At 41.9% G+C, this 17,633-nt stretch overlaps 2 protein-coding genes across 2 annotated transcripts in view; both read right to left on the reverse strand.

The window, feature by feature from the left end:
* Positions 1–17,633, reverse strand: part of LOC119499314 — an 843,332-nt gene that overhangs the window by 541,008 nt on the left and 284,691 nt on the right. The window lies entirely within an intron of this gene.
* The window catches only part of nmnat2 (nicotinamide nucleotide adenylyltransferase 2), an 18,091-nt gene continuing 1,311 nt past the window's right edge, over positions 854–17,633 (reverse strand). Inside the window, exons 2-11 of the mRNA XM_037787456.1 lie at positions 13,812–13,900; positions 13,171–13,238; positions 12,926–13,004; positions 9,262–9,388; positions 9,041–9,121; positions 7,748–7,792; positions 5,592–5,668; positions 4,052–4,153; positions 3,853–3,920; positions 854–1,444 (exon numbers count right to left, since the gene is read on the reverse strand). Coding sequence (XP_037643384.1) covers positions 1,342–1,444; positions 3,853–3,920; positions 4,052–4,153; positions 5,592–5,668; positions 7,748–7,792; positions 9,041–9,121; positions 9,262–9,388; positions 12,926–13,004; positions 13,171–13,238; positions 13,812–13,900 — 839 coding nt within the window. The 3' untranslated portion in view covers positions 854–1,341. The remainder of the gene's footprint in view (positions 1,445–3,852; positions 3,921–4,051; positions 4,154–5,591; positions 5,669–7,747; positions 7,793–9,040; positions 9,122–9,261; positions 9,389–12,925; positions 13,005–13,170; positions 13,239–13,811; positions 13,901–17,633) is intronic.

Genomic DNA, 17,633 nt, shown 5'->3' on the forward strand with positions numbered 1-17,633 from the left:
AATGTAGACGTTATGGTGCTTTTTATCCAGAAAAACAGCCGCTCCCTCGTTCACTAGTACAGAGGGTTACAGGCCAGTCTTGCCCTGTCCAATATGGCGCCCACATTGACATACGATCCAGGAGTCAATACAGCGTCTATGTATATACCGGCCACTTTATTAGGTACACCTTGCTAGTACTGGGTGGTCTTCATCTGCTTCCAGGTTGGACGTGTTGTGCGTTCAGAGATGCTATTCTGCATACCTTGGTTGTAACGAGTGGTTATTTGAGTTACTGTTGCCTTTCTATCATCTCCAACCACTCTGCCCATTCTCCTCTGACCTCTGACATCAACAAGGCATTTCCGTCCACACAACTGCCGCTCACTGGATATGTTCTCTTGTTGGGACCATTCTCTGTAAACCCTAGAGATGGTTGTGCGTGAAAATCCCAGTAGATCAGCAGTTTAATACTCAGACCAGCCCGTCTGGCACCAACAACCATGCCACGTTCAAAGTCACTTAAATCCCCTTTCTTCCCCGTTCTGATGCTCGGTTTGAACTTCAGCAAGTCGTCTTCACCGCATCTAGATGCCTAATTGCATTGAGTTGCTGCCATGTGATTGGCTGATTAGCTATTTGTGTTAACAAGCAATTGAACAGGTGTGCCTAATAAAGTGGCCGGTGAGTATATGTCTATGTATACAGTATACAGTATGTCTACATATATCTATATCTATGGCTGAGACGGTAGCTGAGCGTAGTTGTTGCAGGAATGGAGCCCAGCTGGGACGACGTCGGGCCTCACGCAGGAACATTTCTACATCCTTATTCTAAAGAGAAAACGATAGAATTAATATGAGAAAATTGGGTCATTTTTAAACTTTTCCCAACGAATCTGTTTGTCGTGCGTGAAGCCCCGTCGCCTTTTAGCTAAACGCAAGTTTTTGTTTTTTTTCCCATCTGCCCCGGGGACACTGAGCATGCCTGGCTGTGTGTCATGCACCCCCAACACTTTAATAAAGACAGATAACAAACAGAGAAAACGCCGCCGTCACCATCGCAGTGGAAAAATACACTTCAGCAGCCCTTTTAGAGATTTTACCTCCATACCTGCTCTACATCACCCTCCCCCACCCCCCCCCATTGGTAACGTCACATGACTCAAACAGAAGGAGGGACACTAACGCTCCAGAAAGCTCAAAGAAGAGTATATGTTTGACACAGAAGACAGAGAGGGAAGTTAGTTAGTTGGTTTGTCTGGGAGGGGGGGGGGTATATTCATATAGATGATGGTGGGTGTAGGTACCCCCCCGCCCCAAACCCCGTACTTCCTGTTGTCATGCGGGCAGGTTGTTGTGTCTATCCGGAGGCGTTGATGTACAGCTGACTCTGCAGGATGTAGTCGATGACGGGCTGACTCAGGTAGTCCACAACATGGCCGTCACCGTGCTGCAGGGCCAGTCTGATGGGGGGGGGGACGACATATTTATCTATTTATTTATATATTAGGGCTGTCAGTCACTTAAAATAGTTCATCATGGTTAATCGCACATGTTGTTATCTGTTCTAAATGAACCTTAAAGGGAGATTAGTCAAGTATTTAATCCTCTTATCAACATGAGAGTGGACTAATATGCTGCTTTATGTAAATGTATGTATATATTTATTATTGTAAATCAATTAACAACACAAACTAATGACAGATATTGTCCAGAAACCCTCACAGGTACTGCATTTAGCATAAAACAATATGCTCAAATCATAACATGGCAAACTGCAGCCCAACAGGCAACAACAGCTGTCAGTGTGTCAGTGTGCTGACTTGACTATGACTTGCCCCAAACTGCATGTGATGATCATAAAGTGGGCATGTCTGTAAGGGGGAGACTCGTGGGTACCCATAGAACCCATTTTCATTCACATATCTTGAGGTCAGAGGTCAAGGGACCCCTTTGAAAATGGACATGACAGTTTTTCCTCGCCAAAATTCAGCGTAACTTTGTTGCGTTATTTAACCTACTTCACTACCAGCTAGTATGACCTGGTTGGTACCGATTGATTCATCAGGTTTTATAGTTTCATATGATACCAGTATCTTCACTCTAGCTTTAAAACCGAATACTATAATATTAGACACTTTTGATGCAGCTTCATCTTTGTTTTTGCCATGTGCATAGACAACCGTATCATCGGCGTACATCTGAATGTTAACGTCAAAGCAAATCGATGGTAGATCATCTATGTTTGGAGCGTTATTTAACGTCCTTCACTACCAGCTAGTATTACATGGTTGGTACCGATGGATTCATCAGGTTCTATAGTTTCAGATGATACCAGTATCTTGACTCAAGCTTTAAAGCTGAGTCGCTACGACCTCCGAAATATCAATTGCGTCAGTGGCGTTAAAACTAATTTGCGTTAACGTGTTATTATCGTGTTAACTTTGACAGTTCTAGTTTCAACATTTCTACTGAATATAAGGAAGGTCAAAGGTCACACATTGGTTCACCTTCATTGATTGAAAGTAAGATAAAATAAGATGAGATATACTTTATTGTCCTGCAAGGAAATTTGTCTTGGGCTCCGCCACTACATCACACAACATGGTTGGTTCCAACGGCTTCATCAGGTTTTCTAGTTTCATATGATACCAGTATCTTCCGGTGCAGCCTGGTAAAAGTTGAAAGTCGCAAGTTGCGTTAATACGTTATAAAATAATGTGTTAACGTGTTATTATCATGTTTACTTTGACAGCCCTAGTTTTTATCTAATGAAATATTCTGCTTCAATGTTAGTTGGCGTTTAGCCTTTCAAAAACATTTTTTTTTTTTCATTTTCAAAAAGGGATCTTCACTCTGGCTTTAAAACTGAGCTCGTTACAACCGCTGACAGATGGAATAGCAGCCGGGTCCGCTGTCGGATTTTTAAGATGTTAATTAAAAAAATCGCAAGTTGCATTGATGCGTTAAAGAAATTATTGGCGTTAAAACGCGTTATTATCACGTTAACTTTGACAGCCTTATTAATTATCAACTTCTGTGTGCTCAAATACACCGGAGGGGAAAAACACAGTAGCCAATACTCTACATATACAATACTCTGTTATATCAACCCGGTCTCACAGGAAGGCGTATAAATACCACAACAGTACACAGACATTCCACGTGTCATGAGGACGCATTTTAGTATTTTCGTGTGTCATTTGTACGCCAAGCAAACGTTGACAGTTAGGTTCAGGCAAGAAAACCACTTAGTTAAGGTAAGGGGAAATGTCATGGTTGGGATTAAATAAGTATTTAAACTAAGTAAACACGTACGGAAACGTAACACAGCTACAGAAAACACGTCACCAACGTCACTAACGTAACGCCACCAACGTAACGCCACCAACGTAACGCCACCAACGTAACGCCACCAACGTAACGCCACCAACGTAACGCCACCAACGTCACTAACCTAACGCCACTAACGTAACGCCACTAACGTAACGCCACTAAGGTAACGTCACCAGCGTAACGCCACCAGCGTAACGACACTAAGGTAACGTCACCAGCGTAACGCCACCAGCGTAACGACACTAAGGTAACGTCACCAGCGTAACGTCACCAGCGTAACGCCACCAGCGTAACGCCACCAGCGTAACGCCACTAACGTAACGTAAACGACGGTCTCTAACACGGGTCTCCTGGTTTAAAATCCGGAGTTTGTTGGACCTGTCCACCACGAGTGGTCTTACTCTCTTTTTATCCTACGTCAATAACTCTTACCGTACCATTTATACGCAAACGAGTTTAGATTACACACTATCAAGCTCTGTGGCAGCAGGTTTCTAACATTTCAGCGTCTCTTTACTGAAACTTTAATCCCCACCTGCTCTTGGTTGAGCTGACGATGGACATCGGGTGGCTCATCCCGTCTTTCACCACGGTGATGTTGTCCTGGAAACAAGATGAGATGAGACAATGAAGGACGATGTTTGTCTTCCATACAGGCTAAATGACAACGTTTGTCTTCCATACCGGCTAAACGTCGATATCAGAAGGAACCAGAGCTTAATGGTGATACTGACCATGAACTTGCGGAGAATGGAGGAGTGATTCATGATCCTCTCTGTGTCGGCGCCATCACGAGGAACCACCACGATCCCAAAGTCCCCCACGATCACCTCCATCTGGAACCACAGAAACACCACCCTCAGTCGCTCCTCACACCCGTCTGAAGGTGGTAACTGTGGCTTTAAGGGTCCCAGTCACACCAGCATTTATAACCCAACCAATCCATGATCAGCTGGTTAGACTGTTAGCGGGTCATTAAATGGGGTGTTATCAGTGGTTATCAGCCTCATAGATGTGGGTCAGTAGGGCCCTGCTACACCCACTAGGAGGTTTATCATCTATTCACATTGTTGATCACCGAATGAAGTGAATCGAACATATCAGCAATACTCTACTGACTTTTGCCGTTACGTTTCTGACTGAAGGCTAACCGCTAACGTTAGCAACTAGCAACACGCTATATAGCAGGAATATTAGTCCTCGCTGGCCAACCTTGAACTACAGGCCCTGTTCTCAACCCAAAGATGAATTTGGGGGTGAATCAAGGTGTTTTGTAACTAGTCAGTATTGGTTGTAGTCTCACATGTACTGTATAGAATACCTTTGGTGTTACCATCAGCTAAAAACTGCATTTGAACTCTTGTTGGGGACGATCAGGGGGACATTCTTGTTGAAACATTCCCTCAAATTACAAAATTGTGTCTTTGAATTCAAAATAATTCCCTTAAAATGACTAGCCTTAAACGAGTCCCACCAGTTATATCATTTGAACCGTTGCATTACTTGGTTGTCTCTTACAGTGTGTTCCAATCCGCGTACTTCTGTTCTTACACTCACTACTTTGAGTGCATAAGTGCGTTCACACTGGGAAGTACGGCAAAATGCAGTGCACTCAAAGTACCCGGATGTTGTACTCTAACGGTCAGATGGTTGAGTGTGGAACGCTGGACACTTTCCACACTCAACTGTCGCCATCTTGGCTACGTAGCGGAAGGGGCGGAGCCACAACTACTATTCAAACATACGTAGATAACAGAATAAAACAATACGTAAACATACCGGTGCATTTTCAGCCAACAGGAGGACACATCGTAGGTGGAGACATAGGAAACGTAATTTCCACTCTGCTTTCATTTTTTAACAGAAGATATTGTGGCGGGTAGCGAGCCGCGGTCAAATGTTGCGATCGTCATTTCCGGTCAGTGCGCCGCAGAGTATTCGATTTGAGACGATCCTACCCCGCTGAAATTTACGCACTACTCAAGTGAGTACAGAGTGAGTGCACACAGTGCACTACACTGAAGTGTACTTCTGGAGGTACGTGGATTGGAACACACTCTTGCTAACAGCTAGCATTCACAGCATGATGTTTAGCCCGTTAGCAGTGAGACAGAAGAATAACGCTGCATGCTAACGCTTTCTTGTTGCAGGCGTTTCCTTTGTCAACCGCATCGAAATGACCTGTCGGGTTATTACGATGGCGTTCAGAGGAAAGAGCGAAGGGGCGGGGCTACATGTTGGGCGGGGTCAGGGGCGGGGCTACAGTGTGCTTACATCACTGTCCTTCCACAGACCAGGGATGCAGAAGGACTCCAGGAGATCACTGCCACACAGGAGCAAGATGCGTAACTCTACAGACGACAAACAGGCAGGAGGAAAGAGACACGTCCTCAGTCAAACACATGTTTACTCCGTAAAACACATGTTCACTCCGTAAACAACATGTTCACTCAGTAAACAACATGTTCACTCAGTAAACAACATGTTCACTCAGTAAACAACATGTTCACTCAGTAAACAACATGTTCACTAAGTAAACAACATGTTCACTAAGTAAACAACATGTTCACTAAGTAAACAACATGTTCACTCAGTAAACAACATGTTCACTCAGTAAACAACATGTTCACTCAGTAAACAACATGTTCACTCAGTAAACAACATGTTCACTCAGTAAACAACATGTTCACTCCGTAAACAACATGTTCACTCCGTAAACAACATGTTCACTCAGTAAACAACATGTTCACTCAGTAAACAACATGTTCACTCAGTAAACAACATGTTCACTCAGTAAACAACATGTTCACTCAGTAAACAACATGTTCACTAAGTAAACAACATGTTCACTAAGTAAACAACATGTTCACTCAGTAAACAACATGTTCACTAAGTAAACAACATGTTCACTAAGTAAACAACATGTTCACTCAGTAAACAACATGTTCACTCAGTAAAACACATGTTCACTCCGTAAACAACATGTTCACTCAGTAAACAACATGTTCACTCAGTAAACAACATGTTCACTCAGTAAACAACATGTTCACTCAGTAAACAACATGTTCACTCAGTAAACAACATGTTCACTCCGTAAACAACATGTTCACTCAGTAAACAACATGTTCACTCAGTAAACAACATGTTCACTCAGTAAACAACATGTTCACTAAGTAAACAACATGTTCACTAAGTAAACAACATGTTCACTAAGTAAACAACATGTTCACTCAGTAAACAACATGTTCACTAAGTAAACAACATGTTCACTCAGTAAAACACATGTTCACTCCGTAAACAACATGTTCACTAAGTAAACAACAAGTTCACTCAGTAAACAACATGTTCACTCAGTAAACAACATGTTCACTAAGTAAACAACATGTTCACTCAGTAAACAACATGTTCACTCAGTAAAACACATGTTCACTCAGTAAAACACATGTTCACTCCGTAAACAACATGTTCACTCAGTAAAACACGTTCACTCAGTAAAACACATGTTCACTCCGTAAAACACATGTTCACTCCGTAAAACACGTTTCCTCAGTAAACAACATGTTCACTCAGTAAAACACATGTTCACTCCGTAAAACACATGTTTCCTCAGTAAACAACATGTTCACTCAGTAAAACACATGTTCACTCAGTAAACAACATGTTCACTAAGTAAACAACATGTTCACTCAGTAAACAACATGTTCACTCAGTAAAACACATGTTCACTCAGTAAAACACATGTTCACTCCGTAAACAACATGTTCACTAAGTAAACAACATGTTCACTCAGTAAAACACATGTTCACTCCGTAAAACACGTTTCCTCAGTAAACAACATGTTCACTCAGTAAAACACATGTTCACTCCGTAAAACACATGTTTCCTCAGTAAACAAAATGTTCACTCAGTAAACAACATGTTCACTCAGTAAACAACATGTTCACTAAGTAAACAACATGTTCACTCCGTAAAACACATGTTTCCTCAGTAAACAACATGTTCACTCAGTAAACAACATGTTCACTGAGTAAACAACATGTTCCCTCAGTAAACAACATGTTCACTCAGTAAACAACATGTTCACTCAGTAAACAACATGTTCCCTCAGTAAACAACATGTTCACTCAGTAAACAACATGTTCACTGAGTAAACAACATGTTCCCTCAGTAAACAACATGTTCACTCAGTAAACAACATGTTCACTCAGTAAACAACATGTTCCCTCAGTAAACAACATGTTCCCTCAGTAAACAACATGTTCACTCAGTAAACAACATGTTCACTCAGTAAACAACATGTTCCCTCAGTAAACAACATGTTCACTCAGTAAACAACATGTTTACTGGATACAACGAACCAGAAGGAGTTCAGACAGGAAGCAGGAAGGAAGAACACGACACAGGAATGTGTTCAGGATTCAGATACTTACCGATCTCCTCGTATCTCATCGCAGTCCCCAGGTTAGCGTTTTCATCTGACACAACACAATGGAATACATCCTCAGTGTACATAGTAAAGGTACTACTGTATGTCTTCAATAATTATACAATATTTAATCATAATCAAATCATCAACTTTTAAAAGAAATTATAAATAAATAGATTAATTACATTTGCATGATATGTATGCACTAATAAACTCAAAGTAAGTACTCTGTTCACTACCTGCTCAGGTACTCTGTTCACTACCTGCTCAGGTACTCTGATCACTACCTGCTCAGGTACTCTGTTCACTACCTGCTCAGGTACTCTGTTCACTACCTGCTCAGGTACTCTGATCACTACCTGCTCAGGTACTCTGATCACTACCTGCTCAGGTACTCTGATCACTACCTGCTCAGGTACTCTGATCACTACCTGCTCAGGTACTCTGATCACTACCTGCTCAGGTACTCTGATCACTACCTGCTCAGGTACTCTGTTCACTACCTGCTCAGGTACTCTGTACGCTACCTGCTCAGGTACTCTGATCACTAACTGCTCAGGTACTCTGTTCACTACCTGCTCAGGTACTCTGTTCACTACCTGCTCAGGTACTCTGATCACTACCTGCTCAGGTACTCTGATCACTACCTGCTCAGGTACTCTGTTCACTACCTGCTCAGGTACTCTGATCACTACCTGCTCAGGTACTCTGATCACTACCTGCTCAGGTACTCTGATCACTACCTGCTCAGGTACTCTGTTCACTACCTGCTCAGGTACTCTGTACGCTACCTGCTCAGGTACTCTGATCACTACCTGCTCAGGTACTCTGATCACTACCTGCTCAGGTACTCTGTTCACTACCTGCTCAGGTACTCTGTTCACTACCTGCTCAGGTACTCTGTTCACTACCTGCTCAGGTACTCTGTACGCTACCTGCTCAGGTATTCTGATCACTACCTGCTCAGGTACTCTGTTCACTACCTGCTCAGGTACTCTGTTCACTACCTGCTCAGGTACTCTGTTCACTACCTGCTCAGGTACTCTGATCACTCTACCTGTACCTGATATTTCCTTCAGGAGGTGGTGGAGACCAAACACAGAATATTCGACTGATATTCATCAGGGCACAAAAAGTGGACAAAAAAAATCATTTTAAATACAGAGGACCAAGAATAGAACCCTGAGGAACTCCAGGATCGTATTAATGTACAGGTATGTTCTGTATGAATGTCTGCTGGATGTGGGAGTAGACAGCTGGTTTACTTTACTGTTCTCTCTTCGTCGTGTCGACTTACCGACGAAGGTGAAGCGATCGATGTGAGGACGGACGCAGCAGATCTTCCCCAAACTCTCACTGACCTTCCCCCACATTTTGACTGAGCAGAGAAAGGAAGCAGGAAGTCGTGAGATCACGTTCATTAACCATCAATAATCTGAGGCTTCATGTATAAAGACCACAGCTACACCTTCCTGTTGATTATGTGATGAATATGAAGGGGGGGGGGGGGGGCCTTACTGGCTGTGGGCTTGTGATTCATGTTGTTGTGGTTCTGGTAGATGGGTGGAGTCTGGTTCTGTGGCTGACCAATCACAGGAGTTGTCGATGGCGTGTTGACGTTGGACAGGATGCAGCCGGTGACTCTCTGAGGATCAAAAACATTGTGAACAGCAACACTTAATGAATTCACGTTGGTGGCTAAAACAAAGCAAGCTAGCACTTTGGCTAACATTAACTGAATGTAGGATGAATGAGCCTAATGTGGGACATCTTTTTGCATTTTAGACTTCTGGAATATATTGTGATATGAAGCCAAGACATTAAATCCAAACCCAGTACCACTCTGAAATCCCCAGGATGTGTTCTTATCAAACCAAAAAAGAAAATGCAGATATCACACTCATAAGAGAAATGGTGGATATATTAGTAGTCTTAGTGCCAAGTTATCGCAGACAAATCTTTATTTCCTAAAGTGGGACAGTCTTTAACAGGAAAGTCTGTTACAGTTTTTCTCAATTGTTTACACACAAATACTGGTACTTGACACACAATGACCACAACATGTAACTCATGCAACAACCCCCTGAACCAATTCTGCTAAACTACAAGCACAATTCCTGCTTTACACTCAAATTGCAGTTCTAAAACACACTTTTTTCAAAACACTACACACAATGCTCTGCATTTGGCACAATTTTCATGAAGAAAATCTCGTTTTCACAAGGAACACACTGTCATTCAAAATTCTAAAGTCAATTGCCCTACTATGCACACTGACTCATCACATGGGCAAACACCTGTCACACAGTGTTACAATTAGCAATCAGTTGATGCTTTTCATGGCTGGATTTGACATGCTAAGCGATATTTCCCCCACTGCTTGGCCAGGGAAAACATTGCTTGTGATGTGGATGAGGTGCTGTGGCCAGACCGAAACAGAAGAGAGGATGCAGCATAGTTTTTTTTTTCGTTTTTTTTTACTGTAACTGTATACAGTAAATTCTTCTGTTGTTTTGTATGTAGACCACTGTATGTGCAACTTTGTGTTGGTTGGGATGTACACTGTGTACATAGTTTTTGTGGGGAAAATAAAATATATTTGTTACCGTGTATTTGTGTATTCTGAGTATAAAAACAATATTCTAAAATATTTTACAACACACTTATGTATGTACTGTCTGTAGTAAGTGTAACACTGAACAAAAAAAAGGCCTAAGTCATTATGATGAATGGAGAAGAAGTGTTTTCATTCATCATAGTGTTTTACATTGAGCACATCAGTGTTCAACTGGTTCTTATAAATGTCTATTCATATGATGGTTTGTGTGTGTCATTTGAAAACAAAATACCTTTTTGAGAAGAAATAACATTGTTTTGAATGTAAAGTTTCATTTTGCAGGAGAATTGAGGGGTTTTGCCCATTGTGTGTGTGTTTTTTGATTTGTGTGTAGAGTTCTGAGAGTATGAGGCATGCTTTCAGAAAATGTGTGTAAACAATCGAGAAAAACTGTAATTAATGTAGGAAACACTCCAGGATAAATGTGCAATGATGGCATGTTCAGTGTCCCACTTTAGGGAAACCATCCTGTCCCACTTTAGGCAAACCATCCTGTCCAACTTTAAGCAAACCATCCTGGCCCACTTTAGGCTAATCACCCTGTCCCACTTTAGGCTAATCACCCTGTCCCACTTTAAGCAAACCATCCTGTCCCACTTTACGCAAGCCATCCTGTCCCACTTTAGGCTATTCACCATGTCCCACTTTAGGCTGATCATCCTGTCCCACTTTAGACAAATCATCCTGGCCCACCTTAGGCGAATCATCCTGTCCCACTTTAGACAAATCATCCTGTCCCACCTTAGGCAAATCATCCTGTCCCACTTTAGGCAAGTCATCCTGTCCCACTTTAGGCTGATCATCCTGTCCCACTTTGGGCAAATCATCCTGTCCCACTTTAGACAAATCATCCTGTCCCACCTTAGGCGAATCATCCTGTCCCACTTTAGGCAAGCCATCCTGTCCCACTTTAGGCTAATCACCCTGTCCCACTTTAGGCTATTCACCCTGTCCCACTTTAGGCAAGCCATCCTGTCCCACTTTAGGCTAATCACCCTGTCCCACCTTAGGCTAATCATCCTGTCCCACTTTAGGCTATTCACCCTGTCCCACTTTAGACAAACCATCCTGTCCCACTTTAGGCAAGCCATCCTGTCCCACTTTAGGCTAATCACCCTGTCCCACTTTAGGCTGATCACCCTGTCCCACCTTAGGCAAGCCATCCTGTCCCACTTTAGGCTAATCACCCTGTCCCACTTTAGGCTGATCACCCTGTCACACTTTAGGCAAGCCATCCTGTCCCACTTTAGGCTAATCACCCTGTCCCACTTTAGGCTGATCACCCTGTCCCACCTTAGGCAAGCCATCCTGTCCCACTTTAGGCTAATCACCCTGTCCCACCTTAGGCTAATCACCCTGTCCCACTTTAGGCTATTCACCCTGTCCCACTTTAGGCTATTCACCCTGTCCCACTTTAGACAAACTATCCTGTCCCACCTTAGGCAAGCCATCCTGTCCCACTTTAGGCTAATCACCCTGTCCCACCTTAGGCTAATCACCCTGTCCCACTTTAGGCTATTCACCCTGTCCCACTTTAGACAAACTATCCTGTCCCACCTTAGGCAAGCCATCCTGTCCCACTTTAGGCTAATCACCCTGTCCCACCTTAGGCTAATCACCCTGTCCCACTTTAGGCTATTCACCCTGTCCCACTTTAGACAAACTATCCTGTCCCACCTTAGGCAAGCCATCCTGTCCCACTTTAGGCTAATCACCCTGTCCCACCTTAGGCTAATCACCCTGTCCCACTTTAGGCTATTCACCCTGTCCCACTTTAGACAAACTATCCTGTCCCACCTTAGGCAAGCCATCCTGTCCCACTTTAGGCTAATCACCCTGTCCCACTTTAGGCAAGCCATCCTGTCCCACTTTAGGCTAATCACCCTGTCCCACTTTAGGCTGATCACCCTGTCCCACTTTAGGCTCATCACCCTGTCCCACTTTAGGCTAATTATCCTGTCCCACTTTGGGCTAATTACCCTGTTCCACTTTGGACTAATCACCCTGTCTCAATTTAGGCTAATCATCCTGTCCCACTTTAGACAAATCATCCTGTCCCACTTTGGGCTAATCACCCTGTCCCACTTCACAATGGACAATTTTGATTGAAATAACAAATATAGAGCACATTTACAGCATATTATAATATTTTTTGATGAACAAACATATCATGAACAGTTTCAGTTCTCCTCTAACGACGCTGCTACATGTTGTATAAAAGAAAATCATGCAAGTAAAAATAAGAATTCAAAACAAAAAATAGTGCAGAAGCTAAACTGCTGGAATAAAATAAATTATAATATATAATATAAATCTCCAGACCCCTACAGGGATATCATATAAACTTCATGTCCAAGTATGCAGCTCATTTATCTTTTACAACATTTTTATAAGGATACAAACATCCAAATAAATGTAACTTCCACAGTCTCCTATTAAATCATCCAGTAATGACGTTGCTCATGGAGATTCACTTCAGTCATTAAAGCTCCTCACAAGAAGACAATACCTAGAAATCATTCACATACAGTATGTCTTCTGCTATGATGACAAACGTGTCCTCACCTTCATCAGGTCGCGGTGATGCTCCAGCACGCTGCAGGTCGTCTGCCAGGTGTCCTGGTAACACTCCCAGGGGTCCACCCTGCACCAAACCCCACAGACAAAAACACCCATTTAAAACACACAGCAGAGCCAAAGGATCATAATAGTGGTTTTAAACTATTAACCAAACATCTCTCCTCTCCTGATATAACTAAACATCTGCTGATATAACTAAACTTCTAATTTTCTCGTTTTGTGTTTCTCACCTGATCCAATCAGAGGACTGGACAGCCAGCTGACACATGGTGAGACGATGTCTGCTGGGCACTAAACCCTAAAGACACACAGAGAGGTATTAGTACTAATACAGTATTATTACTTTTATTCTAACAGAGTATTTTTTACAGTTTAGCATCAGTATTTTATTGTTACAGAGTATTTGTACAGTATGGTATTAGTACTTTTTCTGCAGTAAAGGATCTGATTACTTCCTCCACTAGTGCATACATAGTACACACAGTATATACAGTACGTATAATAACTCTGAATCAGTCTGTGGTGTTTTAGTTTGTGATGTCGGGTTGGTGACTCATCATATTAACGAGGTCATAATTGATGTGCATAATCTCCAACATTAATAAATCATCAGCTGGAAATCACAGAAACATTCATGATTCATGATGTTGTGTATTTGTTCAGAGGCAGAGCAGAAGTAGGTTATCTGTGATGTGTTCAGGGGAAGCAGGACGTTATCTGTGATGTGTTCAGGGGAAGCAGGACGCTATCTGTGAGGTGTTCAGGGAAAGCAGGAGAGCTGCAGCTGAAATGATGTTCTCTGTGATGTGTTCAGGTTCTCTCTGGCTGACAGTAAACGCCGTGTCTCTGCCGTGTTTGAAAGGACACTTACAGGTTTTCCGTAGGAGTCGTGCACCGGTGAGATGATTCCTCCGATCACGATGAAGCGACCCGTTTTGTGCAGATATTCTCTGGCTTTTTCTGCAAACACACAGAAACAGAGAAAATAACACACAAGTACATTTACTCAAGTATGTACAATTTTGAGGTCTAGATGTTTCCAACATTTTGGACCTTTTACACTGAAAATGGTGTGTATTTGTGTCTCGTCGTTGTGTATCTGAATTGTTATCAGTTTGACTAAAGAGACATTTACTGTCTGAACGTCTCACATGGTTTCATTTAAATAACCCAAAGATATAAAATGATCCAATATTTCACGACAAAGAGCAAAGATTAGAGAAAAGTAGTAATCAGAACATCTTCTTCTTTCCTCTCTCATTAAGAAGTTATTACAATAAGAAGAGAATAAGATAAGAATGTATTATTATTATTATTGTTATTATTAATAAAAAGGGAATAATAATAATAATAATGCTGAATTTCAAGTAATAGATTTGCCCGTTAACCACACACTAACTAACAAACTGCTGGAAGAAGGACTCAGATCCATTACTTAAGTAAAAGTACCACTTCTATAATGTAGAAATACTGCATTGACAACAAAAACCATGACGACAACGCCAAAAACCAAGACGACAATGCCAAAAACCAAGATGACAACGCCAAAAACCATGATGGCGACGCCAAAAACCAAGATGACAACGCCAAAAACCAAGATGACAACAGACAAAAACCAAGATGGCGATGCCAAAATCCAAGGTGGTGACGATATGTGAATGAAAATATGTTCTATGGGTACCCCGAGTCTCCGCCTTACAGACATGCCCACTTTATGATAATCACATGCAAGACGTTATTACAATAAGAAGAGAATAAGATAAGAATGTATTATTATTATTGTTATTATTAATAAAAAGGGAAAAATAATAATAATAATGCTGAATTTCAAGTAATAGTTTTGCCTGTTAACCACACACTAACTAACAAACTGCTGGAAGAAGGACTCAGATCCATTACTTAAGTAAAAGAACCACTTCCATAATGTAGAAATACTGCGTTAATAGTAAAAGTTCTGCAAGAAACAAGATGATGACACCAAAAACCAAGATGACAACGCCAAAAACCAAGATGACAACGCCAAAAACCAAGATGACAATGCCAAAAATCAAGATGGTGACGAGATGTGAATGTAAATGGGTTCTATGGGTACCCACGAGTCTCCCCTTTACAGACATGCCCACTTTATGATCATCACATGCAGTTTGGGGCAAGTCATAGTCAAGTCAGCACACTGACACACTGACAGCTGTTGTTGCCTGTTGGGCTGCAGTTTGTCATGTTATGATTGGAGCACATTTTTTATGCTAAATGCAGTACCTGTGAGGGTTTCTGGACAATATCTGTCATTGTTCTGTGTTGTTAATTGATTTACAATAATAAATATATACATACATTTGCATAAAGCAGCATATCTGTCCTCTCCCATGTTGATAAGAGTATTAAATACTTGACTAATCTCCCTTTAAGGTACATTTTGAACAGATAAAACAATGTGCGATTAAATATTTTAATCGACTGACAGCTCTAGTTTCAGATCATGTTGTTGTTGTTTTTGTGGTTGTCTTATGAATTCTTCCTCTACACCTCCAGGACGAACGCTTCATGAAGAAGAAAGGTTGCATGCAACACAGAGAGAGAGAGAGAGAGAGAGAGAGAGAGAGAGAGAGACGGAGGAGCTGCTGGTGAAAATAGGTCAGGATGGGAACATGGCTGCTGCTGCTGCATCATCAGACAACGCAGCACACAGAGTGTGGACAAAATAACAGGAACACTGACCTCCAACATAATAATCTCACCGCTGTCTCAAGGATATCCTGTTCTTTGTTTTGACGAGACTCATCATGAGTCAGCTGTACACCAACATGACCCAAATTTGTTCCAAATACTGTATGTAAAATACCAGCTCCTTGATAGTTGTACTGTTGTACTATACCTTTTGTGCCAATAAAAAAATTTAATTGAATATATAAAAGAAAGTCAGGGTTTTAATACCCTTAATTAATACCTTACCAGGCCATTTCTCAATTACGCTGGAAATTCAGGGGTCTACGTTATAATTGGGTATAATTATTGTACAATATGATACAATACAATGGGATACAATACATTACGATGCGTTAAGATGTGATAGGATACGATATGATACGATAGGATACAGTACGACAGGATACGATACGATACGATACGATAGGATGGGATATGATAAGATATGATATAATGCGTTACGATGGGATACGATACGATATGATGGGATACGATACGATGGGATACGATAAGATACGATGCGATGCGATGAGGTACAATACGATGGGATACGATGGGATATGATACGATGGCCTACTATACGATATGATGAGATACGATGGGATACGATACGATAGGATACGATGGGATATGATACGATAGGATAGGATAGGATACGATAGGATACGATACGATGGGTTACGATACGATGGGTTACGATACGATGGGATACGATACGATACGATACGATACGATACGATATGATGGGATACGATACGATGGGATACGATAAGATACGATGCGATGCGATGAGGTACAATACGATGGGATACGATGGGATACGATACGATGGCCTACTATACGATATGATGAGATACGATGGGATACGATACGATAGGATACGATGGGATATGATACGATACGATAGGATACGATACGATAGGATACGATACGATAGGATACGATACGATGGGTTACGATACGATACGATACGATGGGATACGATACGATACGATACGATACGATACGATGGGATACGATACAATGGGATACGATACGATACGATACGATACGATACGATACGATACGATACGATACGATACGATACAATGGGATACGATACAATGGGATATGACACGATACGATACGATGGGATACGATACAATGGGATACGATACGATACGATACGATGGGATACGATGGGATACGATAGGATACGATGGGATACGATGGGATACGATAGGATACGATGGGATACGATAGGATACGATGGGATACGATGGGATACGATGGGATACGATGGGATACGATGGGATACGATGGGATACGATAGGATACGATACGATGGGATACGATAGGATACGATGGGATACGATGGGATAAGATGGGATAAGATGGGATACGATGGGATACGATGGGATACGATGGGATACGATACGATACGATGGGATACGATGGGATACGATGGGATACAATGGGATACGATGGGATACGATGGGATACGATAGGATACGATACGATACGATAGGATACGATGGGATACGATGGGATACGATGGGATACGATACGATACGATACGATACGATGGGATACGATGGGATACGATAGGATACGATGGGATACGATAGGATACGATGGGATACGATACGATACGATACGATGGGATACGATAGGATACGATGGGATACGATGGGATACGATAGGATACGATGGGATACGATGGGATACGATGGGATACGATGGGATACGATGGGATACGATAGGATACGATACGATACGATAGGATACGATGGGATACGATGGGATACGATGGGATACGATACAATACGATACGATACGATAGGATACGATGGGATACGATGGGATACGATGGGATACGATACAATACGATAGGATACGATGGGATACTGAGTCTTGGACTCCACATCAGCATCACTAAACAGAGAAAACACAAACCAATGTGAACCACAAACAACAGATATTACACAACATCTGCATAACACAGCAT

Source organism: Sebastes umbrosus, chromosome 12 (assembly GCF_015220745.1).
Source record: "Sebastes umbrosus isolate fSebUmb1 chromosome 12, fSebUmb1.pri, whole genome shotgun sequence".
Classification (NCBI taxonomy): domain Eukaryota; kingdom Metazoa; phylum Chordata; class Actinopteri; order Perciformes; family Sebastidae; genus Sebastes; species Sebastes umbrosus.